At 38.8% G+C, this 22651-nt stretch overlaps 1 protein-coding gene and 1 long non-coding RNA gene across 5 annotated transcripts in view; one reads left to right on the forward strand and one right to left on the reverse strand.

Annotated features, from left to right (window-relative positions):
• Positions 1-7: 7 nt before the first annotated feature.
• LOC139180343 (uncharacterized) lies at positions 8-5132 on the reverse strand. The gene is made up of 3 exons (XR_011564613.1): positions 4887-5132; positions 4027-4538; positions 8-3088 (listed from the first exon to the last, which is right to left on the reverse strand). It is a non-coding gene; the product is annotated as an uncharacterized lncRNA (long non-coding RNA).
• A 230-nt stretch (positions 5133-5362) lies between these two features.
• CABCOCO1 (ciliary associated calcium binding coiled-coil 1) overlaps positions 5363-22651 on the forward strand; it is a 166297-nt gene continuing 149008 nt past the window's right edge. For 3 of the 4 annotated variants that reach the window (XR_011564612.1, XM_070781837.1, XM_070781838.1), the window contains exons 1-2: positions 5363-5500; positions 18562-18665. Coding sequence is in view for 2 of the 4 variants with exons in the window: in XM_070781837.1 (XP_070637938.1) it covers positions 5420-5500; positions 18562-18665 (185 nt within the window). In the remaining 2 variants the exon portion in view is untranslated. The remainder of the gene's footprint in view (positions 5501-18561; positions 18666-22651) is intronic. The other variant, XM_070781839.1, reaches the window with a different exon arrangement.

Genomic DNA, 22651 nt, shown 5'->3' on the forward strand with positions numbered 1-22651 from the left:
TATATAATTTCTTTTTAGTATTTATTTCCTTTATGATTTATCCCAGGATATTGAATATAGTTCCCTGAGCTATACAGTAGGACCTTGTTGTTTATCCATTCTAAATGTAGTTTGCATCTACCCCAAACTCCCAGTTCATCCCTCTCACTCCACCCCTCTCCCTTGGCAACCACAAATCTGTTCTCATGTCTGTGAGTCTGTTTCTGTACAAAACTATCTTGAAGAGGTCTCTGGGTTAGGAAAAGAGAGCGTTTTCTGATTGGAGAAAAAGAAATTTCATCTTAAGTGCATAAGGATTCACTGTAAAGTGAATAACTGGATAATAAAGAATAACAGATATGCCCACAATGAGTTTTGAAGACAGGATGCAGTATTACATGAACAAGTTCAAAATCATACCAACTGACTGAAAATCATTACACTTCCCCCACTGCAACCAATAATTAGTTAGTCTCAGAATACATTCTACTACAGTCGGTTTACTATCCCATTTCCTATAAGCACTTTGTTAAGGTGAGACTAAAATGTTCTCACATATGACTTGAACAGATTAAGGCACTTAATTGAAATGAGAAGACCTGATTTGAGAAGTAGGTAAAGGTTAAGAAAATGAAATATATTTCAGAATTGATTAGCTACTGGAATACTTTCTTTGCTAAAAATTAAATGTGTAACAAAAAGTAAAGGGAATTATTTACAAAATAAAATGCTTGTAATAGCTTTTCTTTCTACATCTAACAATTCAATGTATCTCAAGGCTAAAATACAGCGTGTTATGTAAATTCCATCTCCACAACTTTGTGGTCTCTCAGTACTATTTCAAGAACAAACTGGAGTTTTTCCAGCCTGATCCACTTAAGACTATCATGGGTGTCACTTAAAAGATTCAAGACCTCAGGAATGACAGTGTTGGAACTACTAATATGTCATTAATCTCATTAGTGACATCATTTCATTTATTGTTGAAGAACTTCTCTTATACTTAAAATGAACCAGTAACACGTAAATCATGAGGAGTGGAGTGAAAATAGTTGCTGACCCTAAGAAGACAGTGGAAATCTCACCGTCAGTTTTCATTGTCTTATATTGCTACACTAGACCATCAATACCCAATAAAAAATTATCTAGCCCTTTCCTAAATGTTTATTTTTTTTAATGTATTTATTTATCTTATTTTACTCCATTGGGTCTTACAGCCTGAGTGATCTTTCAGTTGTGGTACTCAAACTCTTAGTTTCAGCATCTGGGATCTAGTTCCTTGACCAGGGATCAAAGCCAGGTCCCCTGCTTTAAGAGCATAGAATCTTAGCCTCTGGATCACCAGGGAAGTCCTGGTATTATTTTAAACATTCAAGGCTCAATTAGGGCTTCCCTGGTGGCTCAAACAGTAAAGAATCTCCCTGCAATGCAGTAGACTTGGGTTCAATCCCTGGGTCGAGAAGGTCCCCTGGAGAAGGGAATGGCTACCCACTCCGGTATTCTTGCCTGGAAAATCCCATGGACAGAGGAGCCTGGCAGGCTACAGTCCATGGGTTCGCACAGAGTCAGACACAGCTGGGCGAGTAACACAAACAAGGCCTCAACTGATAAAATTATAAAAATATCCCTCTTCAAGAAAATTTGATTTCACTTGTAAAATCTGCTCCTCATAGGTTTATCAGCATGTAGACTGGAGTATTTTCATTAGAATGAGGGCCAATCCAATTGGGCAAAAAATACTATCAAGCTACCCCATATTTCACTTTGATGTGCTTAAAGTCAGAGGTCATTTAAAAAACTAATTGTAAACTACAAGACCCATATGTTTCCTTTTCCCTACTAGCCCTAAAACAATAAACTAAGATAACAAATGGAATTTTGCAGGCTTTAGTTAGAAGCCTTTATCTTCCAAAGAGACTTGAGAAGGAAGATATAACTGACCTTTCCATGTAAGAACGCATATCAACTACTGAGATTTGTCTTTCCTGTTGGCACCTCCCTACAAAAGAAGTGAGACATTAAAATCAGCTCCAACTTGTCCAAATTAAAAGTAACCTTCAGGCTAATGAGTTTTCAACACCACTCCTTACCAGGCCAAAAAAAAAAAAAAAAAAAACGTGCCCCATAAAATTAAATTACCTCCTCGAAACTGACTTCTCTAATAAATTACAAGATTAAATACAGTAAAATTGAAATTACTACAAAACAATCCCCGCCCTGCCCCCACCAGAGGTAACCCTCCTGTCATTGGTAGAATTTCAGTTCAGTTCAGTTCAGTTTAGTCGCTCAGTCATGTCCGACTCTTTGTGACACCATGAATTGCAGCACGCCAGGCCTCCCTGTCCATCACCAACTCCCGGAGTTCACTCAAACTGTCCATCAAGTTGGTGATGCCATCCAGCCATCTCAGTCTGTCGCCCCCTTTTCCTCCTGCCCCCAATCCCTCCCAGCATCAGGGTCTTTTCCAATGAGTCAACTCTTCGCATGAGGTGGCCAAAGTACTGGAGTTTCAGCTTCAGCATCAGTCCTTCCAATGAACACCCAGGACTGGTCTCCTTTAGGATGGACTGGTTGGATCTCCTTGCAGTCCAAGGGACTCTCAAGAGTCTTTTCCAACACCACAATTCAAAAGCATCAATTCTTCAGCACTCAGCTTTCATTATAGTCCAACTCTCGCATCCATACATGACCACTGGAAAAACCATAGCCTTGACTAGATGGACCTTTGTTGGCAAAATAATATCTCTGCTTTTCAATATACTATCTAGGTTGGTCATAACTTTCCTTCCAAGGAGTAAGTGTCTTTTAATTTCATGGCTGCAATCACCACCTGCACTGCTTTTGGAGCCCCAAAAAATAAAGTCTGACACTGTTTCCCCATCTATTTCCCATGAAGTGATGGGACCAGATGCCATGATCTTAGTTTTCTGAATGTTGAGCTTTAAGCCAACTTTTTCGCTCTCCTCTTTCACTGTCATCAAGAGGCTTTTTAGTTCCTCTTCCCTTTCTGCCATGAGGGTGGTGTCATCTGCACATCTGTCTGTCTTCAATGGAGTCCTCCACTAGTTCTGGGGTCCAAAACCAAAGAGAGGTGAAGAAAATGTAAAAACTGTAAAAGACATGACAGAACAATTAATGGCCAGGAAAATAAATCAGAAGTTTGAGAAAATTAGAACTACAGTTTAAAGAAATAAATGTTTTAGCCATTAACTAAAGGCTAAATTTAAAGAATGCAAATGGCTTTTACTTTGCAGAAGGTTAGCCATTGTTTTCAGTTTCTCCGAAGTATGGATCAGAACGAAATAATTAATTAGCATTGTAATGAGTTTGTAAGGTGGTAGCTCTTAAGTATTAACTCTGACAATCACTAAAATTGTCTGTATTTTCACTAACTGATGGACTCTAAATAGGGTTTTAAAATAGAGTTGGAAATCATAAACACATTGTTGACTAAATATTCTGTACTAAGAACTAGTTTCTTTAGGTGTAAAATACTAAGGAGAGGAGGACTCTGCAATCCACTTAAAAGACTGACCAAACATATACAAACGTAGAGACAATTCATGAACCACAAGTTGACATTACAAATTGTGAGGCTAATCTTAACAAGTAAGACAAGGAAAGGCACAATTATCATGAAGTTATATAAAGGTAAATTGTTCAGTTTGGTCTGAAAGGCAGGGGTCAAATATAAGAAGAGGTCCATGATGGAAGTATTATTTTGGCAATGGTTGTACAGGATGGACTAAAGAGAAAAGTACAAACTAATACTAATCTTAATAATACAGAACTACAGTTGCTAGATACTGTCCTTAATATTTCCATATATTAACATGCTAAATCCTCACAATAATGCAATAAGGCCGACACTGTCATTATCTCGTTTGACAGAGGAGGAAAGTGAAGCATTTAAATGTCTGATATTTGCAGTAAGTTTCCTGCATAGCAACCCCATGGAAGTTAATAAAAGTAAAACACGTTTCATTATCGAAGCAGATACTATCGTTCAGAGAAGAACACTCACAAGAAAGTGAAAGTTGCTCATACCTGTCAGACTCTTTGTGACGGCACGGACTGTATGCTACTGCTGCTGCTAAGTCGCTTCAGTCGTGTCCGACTCTGTGCGACCCCATAGACGGCAGCCCACCAGGCTCCCCCGTCCCTGGGATTCTCCAGGCAAGAACACTGGAGTGGGTTGCCATTTCCTTCTCCAGTGCAAGAAAGTGAAAAGTGAAAGTGAAGTCACTCAGTCGTGTCTGACTCTTCACGACCCCATGGACTGGAGCCTACCAGGCTCCTCCATCCATGGGATTTTCCAGCCCATGAAATTCTCCATGCCATAATACTGGAGTGGGTAGCCGTTCTTTCTCGATGGGATCTTCCCAATCCAGGAACTGAATCCAGGTCTCCCACATTGCAGGAGGATTCTTTACCAGCTGAGCCACCAGGTAACCCCAAGAATACTGGAGTGGGTAGCCTATCTCTTCTCCAGCGATCTTCTGGACCCAGGAAGCGAACAGGGGCCTCCTGCATTGCAGGTGGATTCTTTACCAGCTGAGCTATCAGGGAAGCCATACAAATACTAAAAATATTGTTTTTCAACGTTTTTATTTGGAAAAAAATCAAACTATAAAGTAGAAATAATAGTATAATGACCATGCCCCTCCCCCCCCCCATCTTGATTCCTCTACTGTACCTCCAATCATTATCCATCTACCCTTCCTTATTTTGGAGTAAATCGTGGACATTTTATCACTTCACCATCACTAAATCTTTTAGCATGTTATCTCCAAAAAATAAAGGCTGTTTTTCCTTCTAAACATAACAATAATATCCTAATATTTTAAAATTACAATTTTTTCATGTAAAATATTAATTTCAATAATATACCTCACTTTAATACTTACTGGGGGCTTCCCTGGTGATTCAGTCGATAAAAATCCGTCTGCAATGCAGGAGATGTGGGTTCGATCCCTGAGTCAGGAGGATCCCCTGGAGAAAGGAATAGCAACCTGCTCTACTTGCCATGTATTAGTATTACACACCCACATTTGGTGGTGGTAGTTTAGCCGCTAAGTCGTGTCTGACTCTTGCGACCCCATGGACTCTATCCCGACTGAGCCACCAGGGAAGCCCCACTTCCCCGTTTTCTAGTTCAACTGCTTTTTTTCTTTCCCTTTTTTCACTCTTACTAAAAGGAAAGTCTATCTCGATTCAGTTACTCGAAGCCCTGCCATAGGCTTTCCCGGCACAGCGCCCCGCAGCGGTAGGGCCTGCTCTCTGGCTCTTACAAGCCTGGTCCTGACCATTTCCCAGGTGGGCATGGGGCTCGGGACCGGAAGCAGCTAAGCGTGGGCTAAGTTCCCCAGCCCAGCGACCCCGGCCCCGCCCCCTCCCCGGTTGCCTAGGCGACGAGGGGCCGCAGGGCTGAGGCGGGATCATGGCGACGTTTGTGGGGACGACACCCGGGGGAACGACTCCCGCGGGAATGACTTCGGCGGGAACCACACCCGAGTCGGAGGTACGCCGTCTCTGCCCGGTACCCGCGACCCCCGAGCGCCGGACCTCTCCCGCGGGCCTAGGCTGTTCCCTCGGAGGCGCCCCATGCCCGAGTTGGGTGCTCGGCCCCGAGTGGGTGCGACGCCCAGGCGGCGCGAGCTCTCAGGGAGTGAAGGGGGATCCCCAAGCCACCGTCCCGCGCTCCCCTGGCCCTGTCGTCCGACGCTCCTCCGTGCCCCCGAGTGTGAACTAAAAATCCCTCCATTGGACGGTTCTTTGCCCAAAAGGCCTCACAAATAAGCGCTTTCCCTAGGATTCTCTACTTAAAAGGGAATTTTGAAAAATTTAAGTGAGAGCGTCTCCTTTGTAAATGACTACTAATTCTCTTCAGATATCACAGTTCTGTTGCTCAAAAGATGTCATGGAATAATTACTCTTCATTGATAGTGGATTGATGAATATTTGAAGGCCAATGTTTCCCGTATTATTTTACTGTTTCTCTAAATAAGTAAATAGTTGATAGATCGGACAAAGGAGGAACGCCTAGAAAATCAACCTTCCGGTTGTGGCTGAGTTGCTCATTAGCACCTTGTCTTTAGGAAAAGACTTTAACATTCTTAGGCCTCCAGTGGTTTCCTGTGCAAAATAAAGATTTCTTCTCCGGCCCCTCCCAGCACTAATTCTCAATAATAAATGGGTTCTATGTAACTGGGATTACTCAGACGCTTTGTATCCTGAGATTTTAATTAAAAATATTTGCCAGATACTACTAAGAAATGTTTAAATCTTCACATACTGAGTCAATCATGTTATTCTAAGAAGTTTTTTCTTCAGCTTTTTTTAAGACTCTGAAGGTGAATAATAATGTTATAATTAACATTGCTGGGTTAAACTCACTTAGTCTAAATAGCATTTATTTATTTTTTGTACAGAAGATGTGTATGAGCTGCAGTTTTATAAATGAGGATACACAGAGCCAGTAATACAGTGCCTTGCCCAGAGATATGCAAGTCATTCCCTACGGGTTCTTCCCAGTACTGTATGCAGACCACTAAAGCTGCTGACTCTCCTATGAACCTTTTGAAATTAGCATACATTAAAAATACATTTTAATGTGATAAACTGGTTACTAAGCCAGTTACTCTCTTGTGATCTATAATGTAAGTAATACAGTTTCAAAAGTGGCATAGGAAATTTCCCAATTAAATCATGGTATATAAATATATACAAAAACTTTCTTGTGAGAATATACCCAGTACTTATCCATGTATCAATAATAGAAATATCCTTTATAAGTAACTGATAATTTGGAATTAATGCTCTTCAAAAAAAAAAAAAAGAAAGAAAGAAATACCCCTTAATTTTTTTTTAAGATGCAAAAAAACAAAAAACAAAACCGTGTTCCAGGGTGAAGGGTAATCACTTTTTATAAAGGATAAGTGAAACTAATGAACCAGTTACAGACCTTAGGTGATTATCTGCCATCTTAGCACAGTCACTGAGCTCTTTTGTTTAACTTCTTGGAGGAGCAGCAGGTATTCCTCATGGCAGTCAATTTGGGATATGCTTAGTCTTTTAATTAGTAACATACTGAAAAAGTAAAGTTGGAATTTGGACTCACTTAACTGTTCGTTTGCTAAGATTAACAGTCTGCATCTAGGAGGGTTCATTCTAAAACCAGAGTTCCTGTAGTTCATGGAGAAGACAGTTGATCTTTAGTGTTGTGTCATTCATAGAATAAATCCTGCCTGCCACCCATTTACCCCACTCCAGTACTCTTGCCTGGAAAATCCCACGGACGGAGGAGCCTGGTGGGCTGCAGTCCATGGGGCCACTAAGAGTCGGACACAACTGAGTGACTTCACTTTCACTTTTCACTTTCATGCATTGGAGAAGGAAATGGCAACCCACTCCAGTGTTCTTGCCTGGAGAATCCCAGGGATGGGGTAGCCTGGTGGGCTGCCATCTATGGTGTCGCACAGAGTTGGACATGACTTAGCAGCAGCAGCCACCCATTTGTGCCCACTGTGGGTTTCAGGGGTTAGATGGAAAAGATAGCAAAAATCTCTCTTGGTATCTCTATTCACAAGGCTACTTCTTTTCAGTTAGGTATTGAAAGGTTCTTGTAAGGTGAGATTCTTTCCAGAGTTGATCCCTGGAAACCTAGTAGTATAGCATTATTTCTCAATAATTTGTACCCAAATTGACTTAGCCAGTGGACCATTCAGTCATCTGAGCCAAACAGTAGTGAAATATTTCTTTTTTTGCCAAGTTTGTTGGAAATAAAGCATACGCTTTCAACAGTCTGAGGTTTCCCACTTGTTTGTTGTCATTACCTAAAATTAAAACAACTATATGATTGTCTCAATCATATAGTAGGCACTCAATAAAATTTGATAACTAATTGGAATTATAGAGGGTTTGAGGTATGCCAGGTATAATAGTTATCATAGATTGAACTCTATAAGTAACCTTGAACAAGCAGACATGAGATATGGCTCCAGAAAAATATTTTTATGTAACATTACATAAACTTTCTTGCCAACTTTCTGCATTTAATAGTACAGTTTCTTTAGTAACATGGGAATAAATGCCTCTTGCATAAGGCTAAAGTTTTGGGAGAGAAACATTTAAATGCAGAAAACCAGAGAAATGATGACAATCTGAAAATATTTGCTACCTAAAGATCTGTAAGTGAAAGGAGTTTATAAATGCTTATAAGTTAATTTGTACGTGAGTATATAAATTCAGTTCATAAACTGACTTTCTTAATATCTTCAAAAACACTGTTTGGGATATGTAATCATTTAAGTATTAATAGTATAATTAAAAGGGACTATACTCCAACTCTGGAGACGGCAATGGCAACCCACTCCAGTACTCTTGCCTGGAAAATCCCACAGATGGAGGAGCCTGGTAGGCTTCAGTCCATGGGGTCGCAAAGAGTCGGACACGAATGAGTGGCTTCACTTTCACTTTTCACTGTCCTGCGTTGGAGAAGGACATGGCAACCCACTCCAGTGTTCTTGGGCTGCTGTCTATGGGGTCTCACTGAGTCGGACATGACTGAAGCGACTTAGCAGCAGCAGCAGCAGCATACTTCAACTCACATCAGAGACGTAAAAGAAAAAGTAAATGATTGTTTCCCAGTTGGCCTTCCCAGGTGGCTCAGTGGTAAAGAATCCGCCTGTAATGTGGGAGACACGGTTCAATCCTTGGGTCAGGAACATCTCCTTGAGGAGGACATGGCCACCCACTCCAATGTTCTTGTGTGGAACATCCCATGGACAGAGGAGCCTGGCAGGCTACAGTCAGTGGGGTCTCACAGAGTTGAATGTGACAGAAATAACTTGGCACACATGCACGGGCTTTGAAAACAGCCCACCCCATTACTGGTAGGTCGGAGAGAAACACTTGGGGCTCAACTTGAGCACCAAGATGATCAGGTTCCTACAACTGAAATATCATTCTAGAGGGATTTATTGAAGCCATTCACACCACGTGATATAGATAGTATAGGACAATGGACAGGATGCCAAAAGGTTGCTCAAAAATATTGTTGAGAAAATAGTACTCAGTCAGTTCAGTTCAGTTCAGTCGCTCAGTCATGTCCGACTCTTTGCGACCCCATGGACCTCCCTGTCCATCGCCAACTCCTGGAGTTTACTCAAACTCATGTCCATTGAGTCAGTGATGCTATCCAACCATCTCATCCTCTGTCATCCCCTTCTCCTGCCTTCAATCTTTCCCAGCATCAGGGTCTTTTCGAATGAGTCAGTTCTTCACATCAGGTGGCCAAAGTATTGGGGTTTCAGATTTAGCATCAGTCTTTCCAATGAATGGAGAAGGCAATGGCACCCCACTCCAGTACTCTTGCCTGGAAAATCCCATGGATGGAGCAGCCTGGTAGGCTGCCGTCCATGGGGTCGCTAAGAGTCAGACACGACTGAGTGACTTCCCTTTCACTTTTCACTTCCATGCATTGGAGAAGGAAATGGCAACCCACTCCAGCGTTCTTGCCCGGAGAATCCCAGGGGCGGGGGAGCCTGGTGGGCTGCCGTCTATGGGGTTGCACAGAGTTGGACACGACTGAAGTGACTTGGCAGCAGCAGCAGCTTCCAGTGAAGTGAATATTTAGTATCATTATTTGTCAAACACTTAGAACCTCTGGAAATACTGATAGTGGATGTGGAGGTATTCACAGATGTTTGGTCTTTTAGTAAGTCTTTCATCTTACTATTAAGTTTAGTAAGTCCTTCATCTTACTATTAAGTCTTCCAATTTGCTATCTTATTCCTATCTATTTCCTGCTTCTCCCTACTCCATCCTCGCTTTCAGGTTGGACAAATCATCTTCAATCTTTTTCTGATATTTAAAGTTTTATTTTACTAAAGTTAGGTATCTAACACAGCTAACATTAATTTTTGATAGATGTATATTTGAAATGGGGATCTAATTTTGTTCTAGTGTGAACCATCATGCTAGTTTCATTCACTATAAATTAGCTTTTTTTTAATTCATATTTTACTGAGAGTTCTGCTGCTAAATTCTTACAAATGCATATTTATTATTTACTTATATAATCATGGTTTTAACTTTTAATTTGACTAAAAAGTACACGAGACTTGTTAACTATAATTTATCCTTGCATTTATGAAATTAACCTTATCTTGTCATAATGATAGCTTCTTATTATTTTTGTACAATGCTGGATTCAACATTCAAAGATGTCACTTTTAAAAAATATTTTTAAAGTTTTATGTATTTATTTGTTTTGGTTATGCTGGGTCTTCATCGCTGTGCTCAGTCTTTCTCTAGTTGTGGTGAGTGGAGACTACTTTTCTGTAATAGTTGCCGTACATGGGCTTCTCACTGTGGTGCCTTTTCTTGCTGTGGACCACAGGTTATGGGCTTGCCAGCTTCAGAAGTTGTGATGCACGGGTTTAGTTGCCTCACAGCATATATCAGTGATGGAACCCATTTCCGCTGCATTAGCAGGCAGATTCTTAGCCACTGGACTATCAGGGAGACCATAAGATATTTTTAAGTAGAATTTTTGCATCTGAGCTCATTAATTATTTTGACTTTAGTCACATTTCTGTGCTAGTTCAGGTTTTTGTATATAGACAATGCTGGTTTCTAAAAATGAATATCTACAATCTATAATCATTAGACTAACAGAATTTATGTGTTCTTGGTTGTTTAGTAGAACCTCAAGTGTAAAACTATCTGGACATGTGACCTTTTAAAAAGTAGACTTCCAGTTTAGTTCATGTTTGTCTGGTCCATTTTCTCCTTTACCCTTGGTCAAATTTATAACATATATTCCTAGAAAATCACCCATTACCTGTAATTCTCAAATGTGTTCATTTAATGTGGCATATATTTATTTCTTCTTTAATCACCTTTGCCCAGAATTTGCCTATTTTGTTCATTATTTTAAGGAACTAGCTCTTGCTTTTACTTATCCTTCTTTCATTTACTTTTTTTTTCTTTTTTAAATTGTCTCTTTATGATGTCCAGCACTATAGTGATGAGAGTGAGGCACCCTCCTTGGGTACAAAATTTAACGGATGCTAAAAAATTCCGTAGTCAAGAGAAAAAATTTAATGTAATATTTAAAAAATTATAATAAATGCAAAAACCCATAATGGATTTAAATTCTAAATAAAGACAGAATTGTTAATACTAATTTTTCGTTTTTGCCTCAGCTCTAACACGGCTCAACACAGAGCTGATCTTAGTTCATTTATTTTCAATCTTGAAGAAAGCCTTTCAGAGTGTGGAAATGGTAGACTACTCTATGTTCTCTAAGGCTATGAAACCCCTCTTAGGCATCTTTGGTGAACTGTGCTATATATTTCTTTAGTGAACATTTTTTAAGAATCTTTTAAGACATATCAGTGATGGATACAAAGATGCCCCCCAAAGATAAAATTCTAAAAGAAAGACGTTATGTTCAAATGTGAAAAGTTTAGCTGACATTAGAGAAAAAATTCACAGAAAAGATTATCTGACAAAAAATAGCAGCTTACAATTTTAATGCTTCTGGAATAACAGCTAAAATCCACCAGGTGGTGAAATAAAATGAGTTACAGTGCAGTTTAGCTCACATATTCTCCTAGTCAGAGATGTAATTTTACAGAGAAAGTGATAATTACATATTTACATTTTTATTAGCCTATTCATGAATTTTCCATTGTATCTTTAATTTTTACAAATGAGAATGTATGTATTGAAAGATTAAAGATATTTAACCACCTTACATCCTTTCTAGTGCACGGCAGTGTGTAAACAAACAGAAGAAAAGCTCTCATTTAAAATAGGTCCAGGAATTCAATTTAAAACAAAACAAAAAACCAGAGGCAAACCCTCCTACAAAATGATTATCTTAATCTATCAAGTTTTAGTAGAAGAACGAGGCACTGGTATTAGACTCCTTAGCTAGAATTATTATTGTATGAAAGATTAAGATTATACTCTTTTTTACAGTTCTTATGTGACCTATTTTCTCCTATTAAGAAAATTTTCAAGTCTGAGACAATTGATCTGAATGTCTATATATCTTTCATGTATATCTTTATTCATTTTTAATAATGATAACAATTGTGTTTGCATTAAAACATATCAAAATGATGTTTTAACATGAATCTAATTTTAGGTTTAAATGTCTTGCTGTTAAGTCACAGAATTCATCAGTATATTAAAGGCATCATGGTATCTCCAAATCTACGTCTGGCTTTTCATCATGGTCCATCATCTAACAATGTCATCACAGGATGAAGATGAATTCAGACACAGGTTGATTAACAACCTATGTTGACCTAACTAGGAACTACAGAATTCTCAAAAGAAATAAAAGATTGAATGACTGTCCCTGAGGAATTTACAACCTAATGGAATTAATAGTACAGTAATAATTATAGTTTACTGCTAATAATAAAAAATGCATGTAACTAACAAATATTTAAACAAATATATACAATATATTGTGAACTAAAATACTATCCTGTCTAAAAACTGCATGCATTTAATTCAATTTATAAGCATCTGAGTGCCTACTAGGTGCAAAGTATTGTATTAGGTCCTAAAATATTTTTTCTTCTTGAATTTATAATCAAATGGATGACCTAGTTTAGGTTAATTTGCTGACTCTATACTGAATAACGGAGAAGGCAATGGCAACCCACTCCAGTACTCTTACCTGGAAAATCCCATGGACGGAGGAGCCTGGTGGGCTGCAGTCCATGGGGTCGCTACAAGTCGGGCACTACTGAACGACTTCACTTTAACTTTTCACTTTCATGCACTGGAGAAGGAAATGGCAATCCACTCCAGTGTTCTTGCCTAGAGAATCCCAGGGATGAAGGAGCCTGGTAGGCTGCAGTCCATGGGGTTGCACAAAGTCGGACACGACTGAAGTGACTTAGCAGCAGCAGCAGCAGATACTAAATAAAGATAGTTAATAAAATAGCATATTTTACTTTTCAATTGAATTTTTAAAAATAAAAATATAATAACCTAATAGTAAATTACAAACATTAAACTGATTATTATTTCCAGTGAGTGTTAGCTTTGTGGTTTTCTATTCTTGAAAAAGAATAAAGAAAATTTGGGATGTAATCTTATTAATTATAGCAGAAAGTTTCCTGTTGTTCTTATTTATTGGAGTTCATTGACATGGAAGGATAAATAACTGTTTGTTGAATTAAAAACATTTGCCCCACTCTTGCCCAAATCTCACAATACTTTTTAAAAATTTATTTATTTAAAAAATTTTAAAGTTTATTCGGGCTTCCCCTGGCTCAGATGGTAAAGAACCAACCTGTGATACAGGAGACCTGGGTTCTATCCCTGAGTTGGGAAAATCCCCTGTAGGAGGGCATGGCAACTCATTCCAGTATTCTTGCCTGGAGAATCCCCATGGACAGAGAAGCCTGACGGGCTACAGTCCATGGGGTTGCAAAAAGGCGGACACAACTGAGCGACTAAGTACAGCACAGCACATAGTTGGTTTACAATATGTTGATTTCTTTTGTGCAGAGAAGTGACTCGTTATACACATATATATTATTTTTAACATTCTTTTCTACTACATTTTGTCACAGGATATTGAATGTAGCTCCCTGTGCTACACAGTAGGATATTGTTTTTTATCCATTCTATATATAATAGTTTGCCTCTGCTAATCCCAAACTCCCAATTCTTCCCTCCCAACCCCTCCTCCTGTTTGGTAACCACAAGTCTGTTACCTGTATCTGTGAGACTTTTTGTTTCATAGATATATTGATTGTGTCTTATTTTAGATTCCACATGTAAGTAATGTCATATGATATTTGTCTTTCTCTTTCCGACTTTCTTCACTTAGTATGATAATCTCTAGGTCTATCCATGTTGCTGCAAATGGAATAATTTCATTTTTTTTTTATGGCTGAGTAATGGATGACTCTACATATGGACATCACCAGATGGTCAGTACCAAAATCAGATTGATTATAATCTTTGCAGCCAAAGATGGAGAACCTCTATATAGTCAGCAAACACAAGACTGGGAGCTGACTCTGGCTCATATCATGAACTCCTTATTACAAAATTCAGACTTAAATTGAAGAAAGTAGGGAAAACCACTAGACCATTCAGGTATGACCTAGATCACCTCCCTTATGATTATACACAGAAAGTGACAAATAGATTCAAAGGATTAGATCTGATAGACAGTGCCTGAAGAACTATGGACAGAGGTTCATAACATTGTACAGGAGGCTGTGATCAAGACAATCCCAAAGAAAAAGAAATGCAAAAAGGCAAAATGGCTGTCTGAGAAGGCCTTACAAATAGCTGAGAAGAGAAGTGAAAGGCAAAGGAGAAAAGAAAAGATATATCCATCTGAATGCAGAGTTCCAAAGAATAGCAAGGAGAGATAAGAAAGCCTTCCTCAGTGATCAGTGCAAAGAAAGAGAGGAAAACAATAGAATGGGAAAGACTAGAGATCTCGTCAAGAAAATTAGAGATACCAAGGGAACATTTCATGCAAAGTTGGGCACAGTAAAGGACAAACAGTATGGACTTAACAGAAGCAGATGTTAAGAAGAGGTGGCAAGAATACACAGAAGAACTATACAAAAAAGATCTTCATAATCCAGATACCACGATGATGTGATCACTCACCTAGAGCCAGACATCCTGGAATGCAGAGTCAAGTGGGCCTTAGGAAGCATCACTACGAACAAAGCTAGTGGAGGTGATGGAATTCCAGTTGAGCTATTTCAAATCCTGAAAGATGATGCTGTGAAAGTGCTGCACTCAATATGCCAGCAAATTTGGAAAGCTCAGCAGTGGCCACAGGACTGGAAAAGGTCAGTTTTCATTCCAATCCCAAAGAAAGGCAATGCCAAAGAATGCTCAAACTACTGCACAGTGCATTCATCTCACATACTAGCAAGGTAATGCTCAAAATTCTCCATGCTAGGCTTCAACAGTGTGTGAACCGAGAACTGCCAGATGTACAAGCTGGATTTAGAAAAGTCAGAGGAACCAGAGATCAAATTGCCAACATCCATTGGATCATAGAAAAAGCAAAAGAATTCCAGAAAAACATCTACTTCTGCTTCACTGACTATGCCAAAGCCTTTGACTGTGTGAATCATGACAAACTGGAAAATTCTTCAAGAGATGGGAATACCAGACCACCAAGCATGCCTCCTGAGAAATATCTATACAGGTCAAGAAGCAACAGTTAAAATCAAACATATAACAATGGACTGTTTCCAGATTGCGAAAGGAGTAAGTCAAGGCTGTATATTGTCACCCTGTTTATTTAACTTCTATGCAGAGTACATCATGCAAAATGCCAGGCTGGATGAAGCACAAGCTGGCATCAAGATTGCCAGGAGAAATATCAATAACCTCAAATATGCAGATGACACCACCCTTATGGCAGAAAGCAGAGAAGAACTAAAGAGCCTCTTGATGAAAGTGAAAGAGGAGAGTGAAAAAGCTGGCTTAAAACTCAACATTCAGAAAACTAAGATCATGGCATCCAGTCCCATCACTTCATGCCAAATAGATGGGGAAACAATGGAAACAGTGAGAGACTATTTTTTTTTTAGTTCCAAACTCACCACAGATGTTGACTGCGGCCATGAAGTTAAGACACTTGTTCCTTGAAAGAAAAGCTATGACCAACCTAGACAGCATATTAAAAAGCAGAGAAATTACTTTGCCAACAAAGGTCCACCTAGTCAAAGCTGTGGTTTTTCCAGTAGTCGTGTATGGATGTGAGAGATGGACCATAAAGAAAGCTGAGTGCTGAAGAGTGGATGCTTTTGAACTGTGGTGTTGGAGAAGACTCTTGAGAGTCCCTTGGACTGCAAGGAGATGAAACCAGTCAATCCTCAAGGAAATTATTCCTGAATATTCACTGGAAGGACTGATGCTGAAGCTGAAGCTCCAGTACTTTGGCTAAGTGATGCGAAGAGTTGACTCACTGGAAAAGACCCTGATGCTGGGCAAGATTGAGGGCAGGAGGAGACGGGGACGACAGAGGGTGAGATGGTTGGAAGGCATCACCGATTCAATTGACAGGAATTTGAGCAAGCCTCAGGAGTTGGTGATGGACAGGGAAGCCTTGCTGGCGTGCTGTAGTCCATGGGGTTGCAAAGAGTTGGACACAACTGAACTGAACTGAATGGAGTGTATTAGTTTGCTCTTTTGGTCAGGAAGTCTTCCCGGAGAAGGGAATGGCTACCCACTTCAGTATTCTTGCCTGAAAAATTCCATGGACAGAGGAGCCCAATGGGCTACAGTTCATAGGGTTATAAAGAGTTGGATACAACTGAGCATACACTCATGGCAACTCTATTTTTAATTTTTTGAGTAACCTCCCTACTATTTACATAATGGTTACACCAATTTACATTCCCACCAACCATGTTTGAGTTACCTTTTCTCCACATCCTCTCCGGCATTTGTTATTTGTAGACTGTTTAATCATGGCCATTCTGACTGGTGTAAATCTCATAGTCTTCGATTTTCATGAAGCTCCTGGTGTCTTACCACTTTCTCAGTCTCCTTTTCCATCCCCCATTCACAGTTCTCTTTATCCTCTTGACTTTGGGCAGTTTCATTCATTCTCATACTTGCAGTGACTCCTAAACCAATATCTGTAAAGTTGACCTTGTGACTCTAGCATTTCTAGTTAATCTCGAAACATTTCTTGCTATTCATATTCCACCTAAAATTCAACCACTGAAACCAAACTCATCATCTTGCCTTCTTAAAACTAGCGTCATCTTCTAAATCTCTTATTTCTTTTGGTGTAATAAGAGTGTTTGTGTATTAGTTGCTCGGTCATGTCCAACTCTCTGTGACTTCATGGACTGTGTCTGTGGAATTCTCTTGGCAAGAATATTGGAGTGGGTTGCCATTCTCTTCTTCAGGGGATCTTCCCGCCCAGGAGTCAAACCCGCATCTCCCACATTGCAGGCAGATTCTTTACCATCTGAGCCATCAGGGAAGCCCAATAAGAGTGTCATGTATATTTTTATGGATTGTACTCTGTACAAAAGGACTCAGCTGAGGATTGAGCAGAAGGTGGAACTATTCTGTTCACAAGTGGTACACTTGGGTGCAGGGCTGTGTCAGACATATCTTTTAATACTCTACCCAGAGAGGATTCTTTTGTCTGGTTCGTGCATGGGGGCATATTTGCTTTTGGAGGCCCTGAGTCTCATCACCTTTTTCTTCTAGTCACCTATTTCAGAAACTCAGACTCTGCATTCATTCTTTCCTCTTTTTAGTCCCCCATATATATGTTGCATTTATCCTTATACATTTTCATGCACACTGCTAGGAGCCCAGTGCAGCCAATGCTTCATTCCTGAACTGTTCTAATAATTTTTTCATTTAACTCTTCCTTTTTATCCTTGCTCTGCTCCTGTCTTTCCTTCACCCTGCTACAGATTACCCTTCATTGAAGCATAGTTTTATTTTGTCATTTCACTGCTCAAAAACTTCACAGTCCATTTCTGCCTATATTATTAAGAACAGACTCTTCAACCTGACATTCTTCCAACAGCCACGGTCCAAAATATGTATGGTGACTTGTGCAATATCTTGTGTCTTGTAATCGCTTAGTAAATGTTTATTAAATTATTTAAGATCGCCTGTGATATTTTCCCAACACCCACCTTCCACTTAGGTTCAACTTGTACCCTGTGTGTATGCTTGGCACCACTGTGAATTACTGATATTCACAGAACTGGTACCCAACTGTCCTGGATTTATCATCTTGGTGTTGCTGATTCATTCACCTGGGGCACTATCCACATTCATGCTCCGAAAATCTATTCCTCTCTTTAGACTTTCTTTGTTCTGTTCCTGTCCTTGTCCCTTCCTTCCTTTAGACTGAATGACAGCTATTTTTAAATTTTAATCTATTTACTTATTTTTGGCAGTGCTGGATCTTTGTTGCTTTCTGTGAGCTTTCTCTAGTTGCTGCAAGCTCAGCCACTCTCTAGGTGTGTGCACCGGCTTCTCATTGTGGTGGTTTCTCTTGTTGTGGAGCACAGGCTCTAGAGCGTGCAGGCTTCAGCAGCCGTGGCATATGGGCTTAGATGCTCTGCAGCATATGGAACCTTCTTGGACCAGGGATTGAACTTGTGTCCCCTACATTGGCAGGCAGATTCCTATCCACTAAGCCATCAGGAAGGTCCTGAATGACACCTTTATTATGGCTCACTTATAATTTTATTTTCTTGTTTTAAAGTCACCTTTCGTTTGTTCCTTCCACAAGATGTTGAGCTTCTTTTGGGTAACAAGTCTTTGTTGTCTTTGCCTCCTCTTGTACCCCAGGTTCAAAGAGGAATATATAGATATTCAAAAATGTTTGTTATTTGAAAACCATCACCCAGTTTTAAATATGCACAGAAGACAGATTGACTAACCATTCAGCTTTGTAGAAGAGATACCATTACTTAAAAATTTTTTCCTGATAGCAGTAGACAAAAGTAAGAACAGATTTTGGTATTATTAGGATTAATATGTGAAATGTGATTGAAATAATTATTCCACTTTTTTTTGTAGAAAGATGCTGAATTCCAGGAACATGAAAAGATTCTGTCTCCAGATTTTCTTTCAGTTGCCCAGATCACTGAAATGCTAGCAGAGGATGTAGATGGAGTTCAACAGTAAGTACTTTGATATCACAACCAAATGTGGAACAGTTCTAGTTCTGCATCTATAAATGGCATAATATGTTATTACACATTTTAAACCTTTTTTCAAAATATGTGTTATTATGTTGTGCACGGATATATATATATATATATATATATCCAGACTCTGGAACACAAAAATTCTCAAACTGACTTTTTGCACTGCTCAGCAGTCTTCTTTATGGGAGAAGTGGATTTCAAACCAACTTGTTATCTTAACACAGAATAGGGATTTATTGTTAAAAGCAACCATTAACATATGACATCTTCTTTTCTCTTTCATTTGTAAAACTGACAGTATACATAAGAACCTCTAGGTCTTCCGTCTCATCATGACAAGAGTAAGATGTATTTTCTGTAATATTAATAGTCAATACATGTATAATTTTGGTAATCCTGAATATGAGCCATCCACCTGTGATTTTTATTGGATACGAAGCTATACTAAGTATTGTAATCTCACACATTTTGTTTAAATATGGTAATATAACTGAATCTGTAGGCATCAGTTCTAATACAGGTACATCTTATTTTTAAAGCCATTGATTTCTATAGTAGATCATTTACTTAGAACTCTTAGATATACTCAGATATATTCACCACACAAATGCCTAAATGGTGTTTTTAGTAACATTCATTTAATTATCTCATTCTAATAATGGAAGCCTGATTAGTTGTAATATATGGGGAGTGGTAATGATGTGATGGTGTTCTGGACTGTAATGTTCCAGGGTAAGATTTCTGTAGGCCAGTCATCTGGATGCGAGCAGAGTGTTGTAAACCATAATGGCAAATAGAAAATTACTCTGTCAGTGGTTATCATTTGCAGATCATAATATCAAATACTACAGAATAGAGGTGATTTACGGCTGAGAAGGAAATATGACAAATTTACTGGGTGGAGGAGAAGTTTGAGAAGGGAAAGCATATTAAGAGCAGGCAAATGACACTGACAGGCCTTTTCCTGAGATGCTCTTCACCTCCACTGCCTTCAAATCCTGCTAGAAATCTTGGTGGTCTGTGATTTGGCCATACAGCTTACTATCTGCATCTTTAGAAATATGAGTCAATTAAAAATTTCATAGATATCAAGTAAGAATTTCAAGGTCATTTTACCATTTTTATAGAAACAGATACTCTTTGGGAATTCTTATTTTTTAGTACCAGAATTAATTAGAAAAATTCATTTATTGTATTAATTTCACTGATTACTTAAGTCAACCATATTATTTTGGACTTCTAGGTAACCCCAAATGTTGTTATTGAAATGTAAAAAATAGATATTTAATACTAGGCAGATAGAGTAATATGATGTAAGTGACACATTTAATATAGTTTATAATTTAATTGTATTTAATAGTAAATAAAATATATTGTTTAAAAGTAGTTAATAAAACTTATTACACAAATGCTTTTTAGACTTATGTATTTCTCATCACATCTTAACCATACTGTTTATATAACAATCTTTTTGACAATTTTTTTCAACTATTGTCTCTTTTTTGTTAAATATCTAATTTCTAAAAGTATTTTTCATCTCTAAGAGGTGAGATCTAGGAGAAAGTAAATGATTCAAGGAGTGATACAGAAGTTAGCAACATAGAAACAACCCAAGCTAAACAGCAGGTTGACCTAAAAGGTCATTCTTTCAGGATATGTCATTGACCATCTGATTAATAGAATTCACCTGAAGTAATCTCAGATTATAGAACATCAGTTTTGGATAAATGACATCAGTATTATGCCAGGAACCATTTCTTAGCAGAGTAATTTTCTTGAGATTTTTTTTACATGATTTTTTTAACAGTAATCCTGAAATATTTGCAATCAGTCATTTACTTTCCATTTAAAATAGCATTATTATAAGTCAGGATTATATACCTTTCAAAATGACAAAAATATAATTGAAGTATCCTGTCACCAACTGGCAAAAGTATGCCAAAAATCATACAATCTAGAAAGCTAAGAAAATGAAAGTGTTAGTCACTCACTCCTGTCTGACTCTTTGCAACCCCATGGACTGTAGCCCGCCAGGCTCCTCTGTCCATGGAATTCTCCAGGCAAGAATATTGGAGGGGGTAGCCATTTCTTTCCCCAGGGGATCTTCTTGACCCAAGAATCAAGCCAGGTCTCCCACATTGTAGGCAGATTCTTTACCATCAGAGCCACTAGGGAAGCCCCTGCAAAGCTATAGTGAAGTGAAGTCATTCAGTTGTGTCCGACTTTTTGCGACCCCATGGACTGTAGCCTACTACTGGGTTCCTCCATCCATGGGATTTTCCAGGCAAGAATACTGGAGTGGGATGCCATTTCCTTCTCCAGAAGATCTTCCAACCTAGGGATTGAACCCAGGTCTCTCGCATTGTAGGCAGATGCTTTACTGTCTGAGCTACCAGGGAAGTCCTGCAAAGCTATAAACCTACTTAAATAAATTATAGGACATCAGCACATTCCCTTACCTTTTAACATTAAAAATTTTGCTCCATAAAAGCAACCAATCAAATGAAACTTTAATATTAAAATATATTTCTGGAATATAATTCAAGCAAGGATAAATATCTAGGTACATTTCTCATCTCCTAACTGCTGTCATTCATGTTTTCATGTAACCCTGATTTTATTTACAGATCCATGCAAATCCCTTAAAAGAGAGAGACTAAATTGAAAATAACTATTTAAACATAGAAATAATGTGGAGTGATCTTTTAATAACCTTTCTATAACTGGTTTCCATGAGCTGTTCAGCTCTTGCCTTAAGGCTTATTTCTGCATGTCATCATATTCAAAAAATGAAAGATTCCAATTTCAAGAGCATACAAGAATAATGTAATATTTTTACTGAAATTCTTGGTGAGATAAGTAGGTAATTACATCACCTATCACTATAGCAAAACTTCCTAAATCACTATTAAGCATCTTTTTCTTTCCCTACTTTCTCCTGTGGTACATCAGTGGCCATCTCACTATTCTCTCTGTCCCTTCTCCTTATCCCTAGAGGAGAAGCTTACAAATTTGCCAGTAAAATGCATGGAAACTTTACATTCAAACCACAGCTGTATCTTGTTCCCAGCATCTCCCTGCACAGTTTCCTTTGGAGTGAAATAACTAAGAGAATAGAAATGTTAAATATTTAGCCTGCAGCTCAAATTGAAGGTTAAGATTCGAATGGTACTTAGGGAAAGCAATGGAGGACACATTAGGGAAAGAGAGCAAAAGTGGAGGGACCTCAAGGAGATTTCACCAAAATATTCTCAGGCAGTTGTCTATTAATATACAGTTAAAACATTCAAACAATAAAAATGTAAAGCAAAGGACACATGCAGTTATTTAGGTCAGATATTTAATTGAAAAAATAACATGCAGATTGCAGATGAAGAATACATTTGGAAGGAAACCAACTTCCGGAAACAAAAAAAATCGTTAGACAAAGCTGATGTTTAAAGAGGACACTGATTCCATAAAACAAGAGATAAAAAAGAGATTATAAAATATGTTTAAAAAGAGCTGTTAAGACTAAGACTGGAGAAGGCAATGGCACCCCACTCCAGTACTCCTGCCTGGAAAATCCCATGGACGGAGGAGCCTGGTGCGCTGCAGTCCATGGGGTCACTGAGGGTCGGACACGACTGAGCGACTTCACTTTCACTTTTTACTTTCATGCATTGGAGAAGGAAATGGCAACCCACTCCAGTGTTCTCGTCTAAAGAATCCCAAGGACGGGGGAGCCTGGTGGGCTGCTGTCTATGGGGTCACACAGAATCGGACACGACTGAAATGACTTAGAAGCAGCAGCAGGACTAAGACAAGAAACTACAGTAAAAAATAAATCCTGGGGAACAAGATGGTGGAGGAGTAGGTGGATGTGGAGTTCATCTCTCTCCACGGCTACATCAGGAATACACCTTTAGACACAGAAGTGCATGCAGAACACCAGCTGAGAGCAGACAGGAGTACCTGAC

The sequence above is a fragment of the Bos indicus genome, chromosome 28 (genome assembly GCF_029378745.1).
Source record: "Bos indicus isolate NIAB-ARS_2022 breed Sahiwal x Tharparkar chromosome 28, NIAB-ARS_B.indTharparkar_mat_pri_1.0, whole genome shotgun sequence".
NCBI classification, from domain to species: Eukaryota; Metazoa; Chordata; class Mammalia; order Artiodactyla; family Bovidae; genus Bos; species Bos indicus.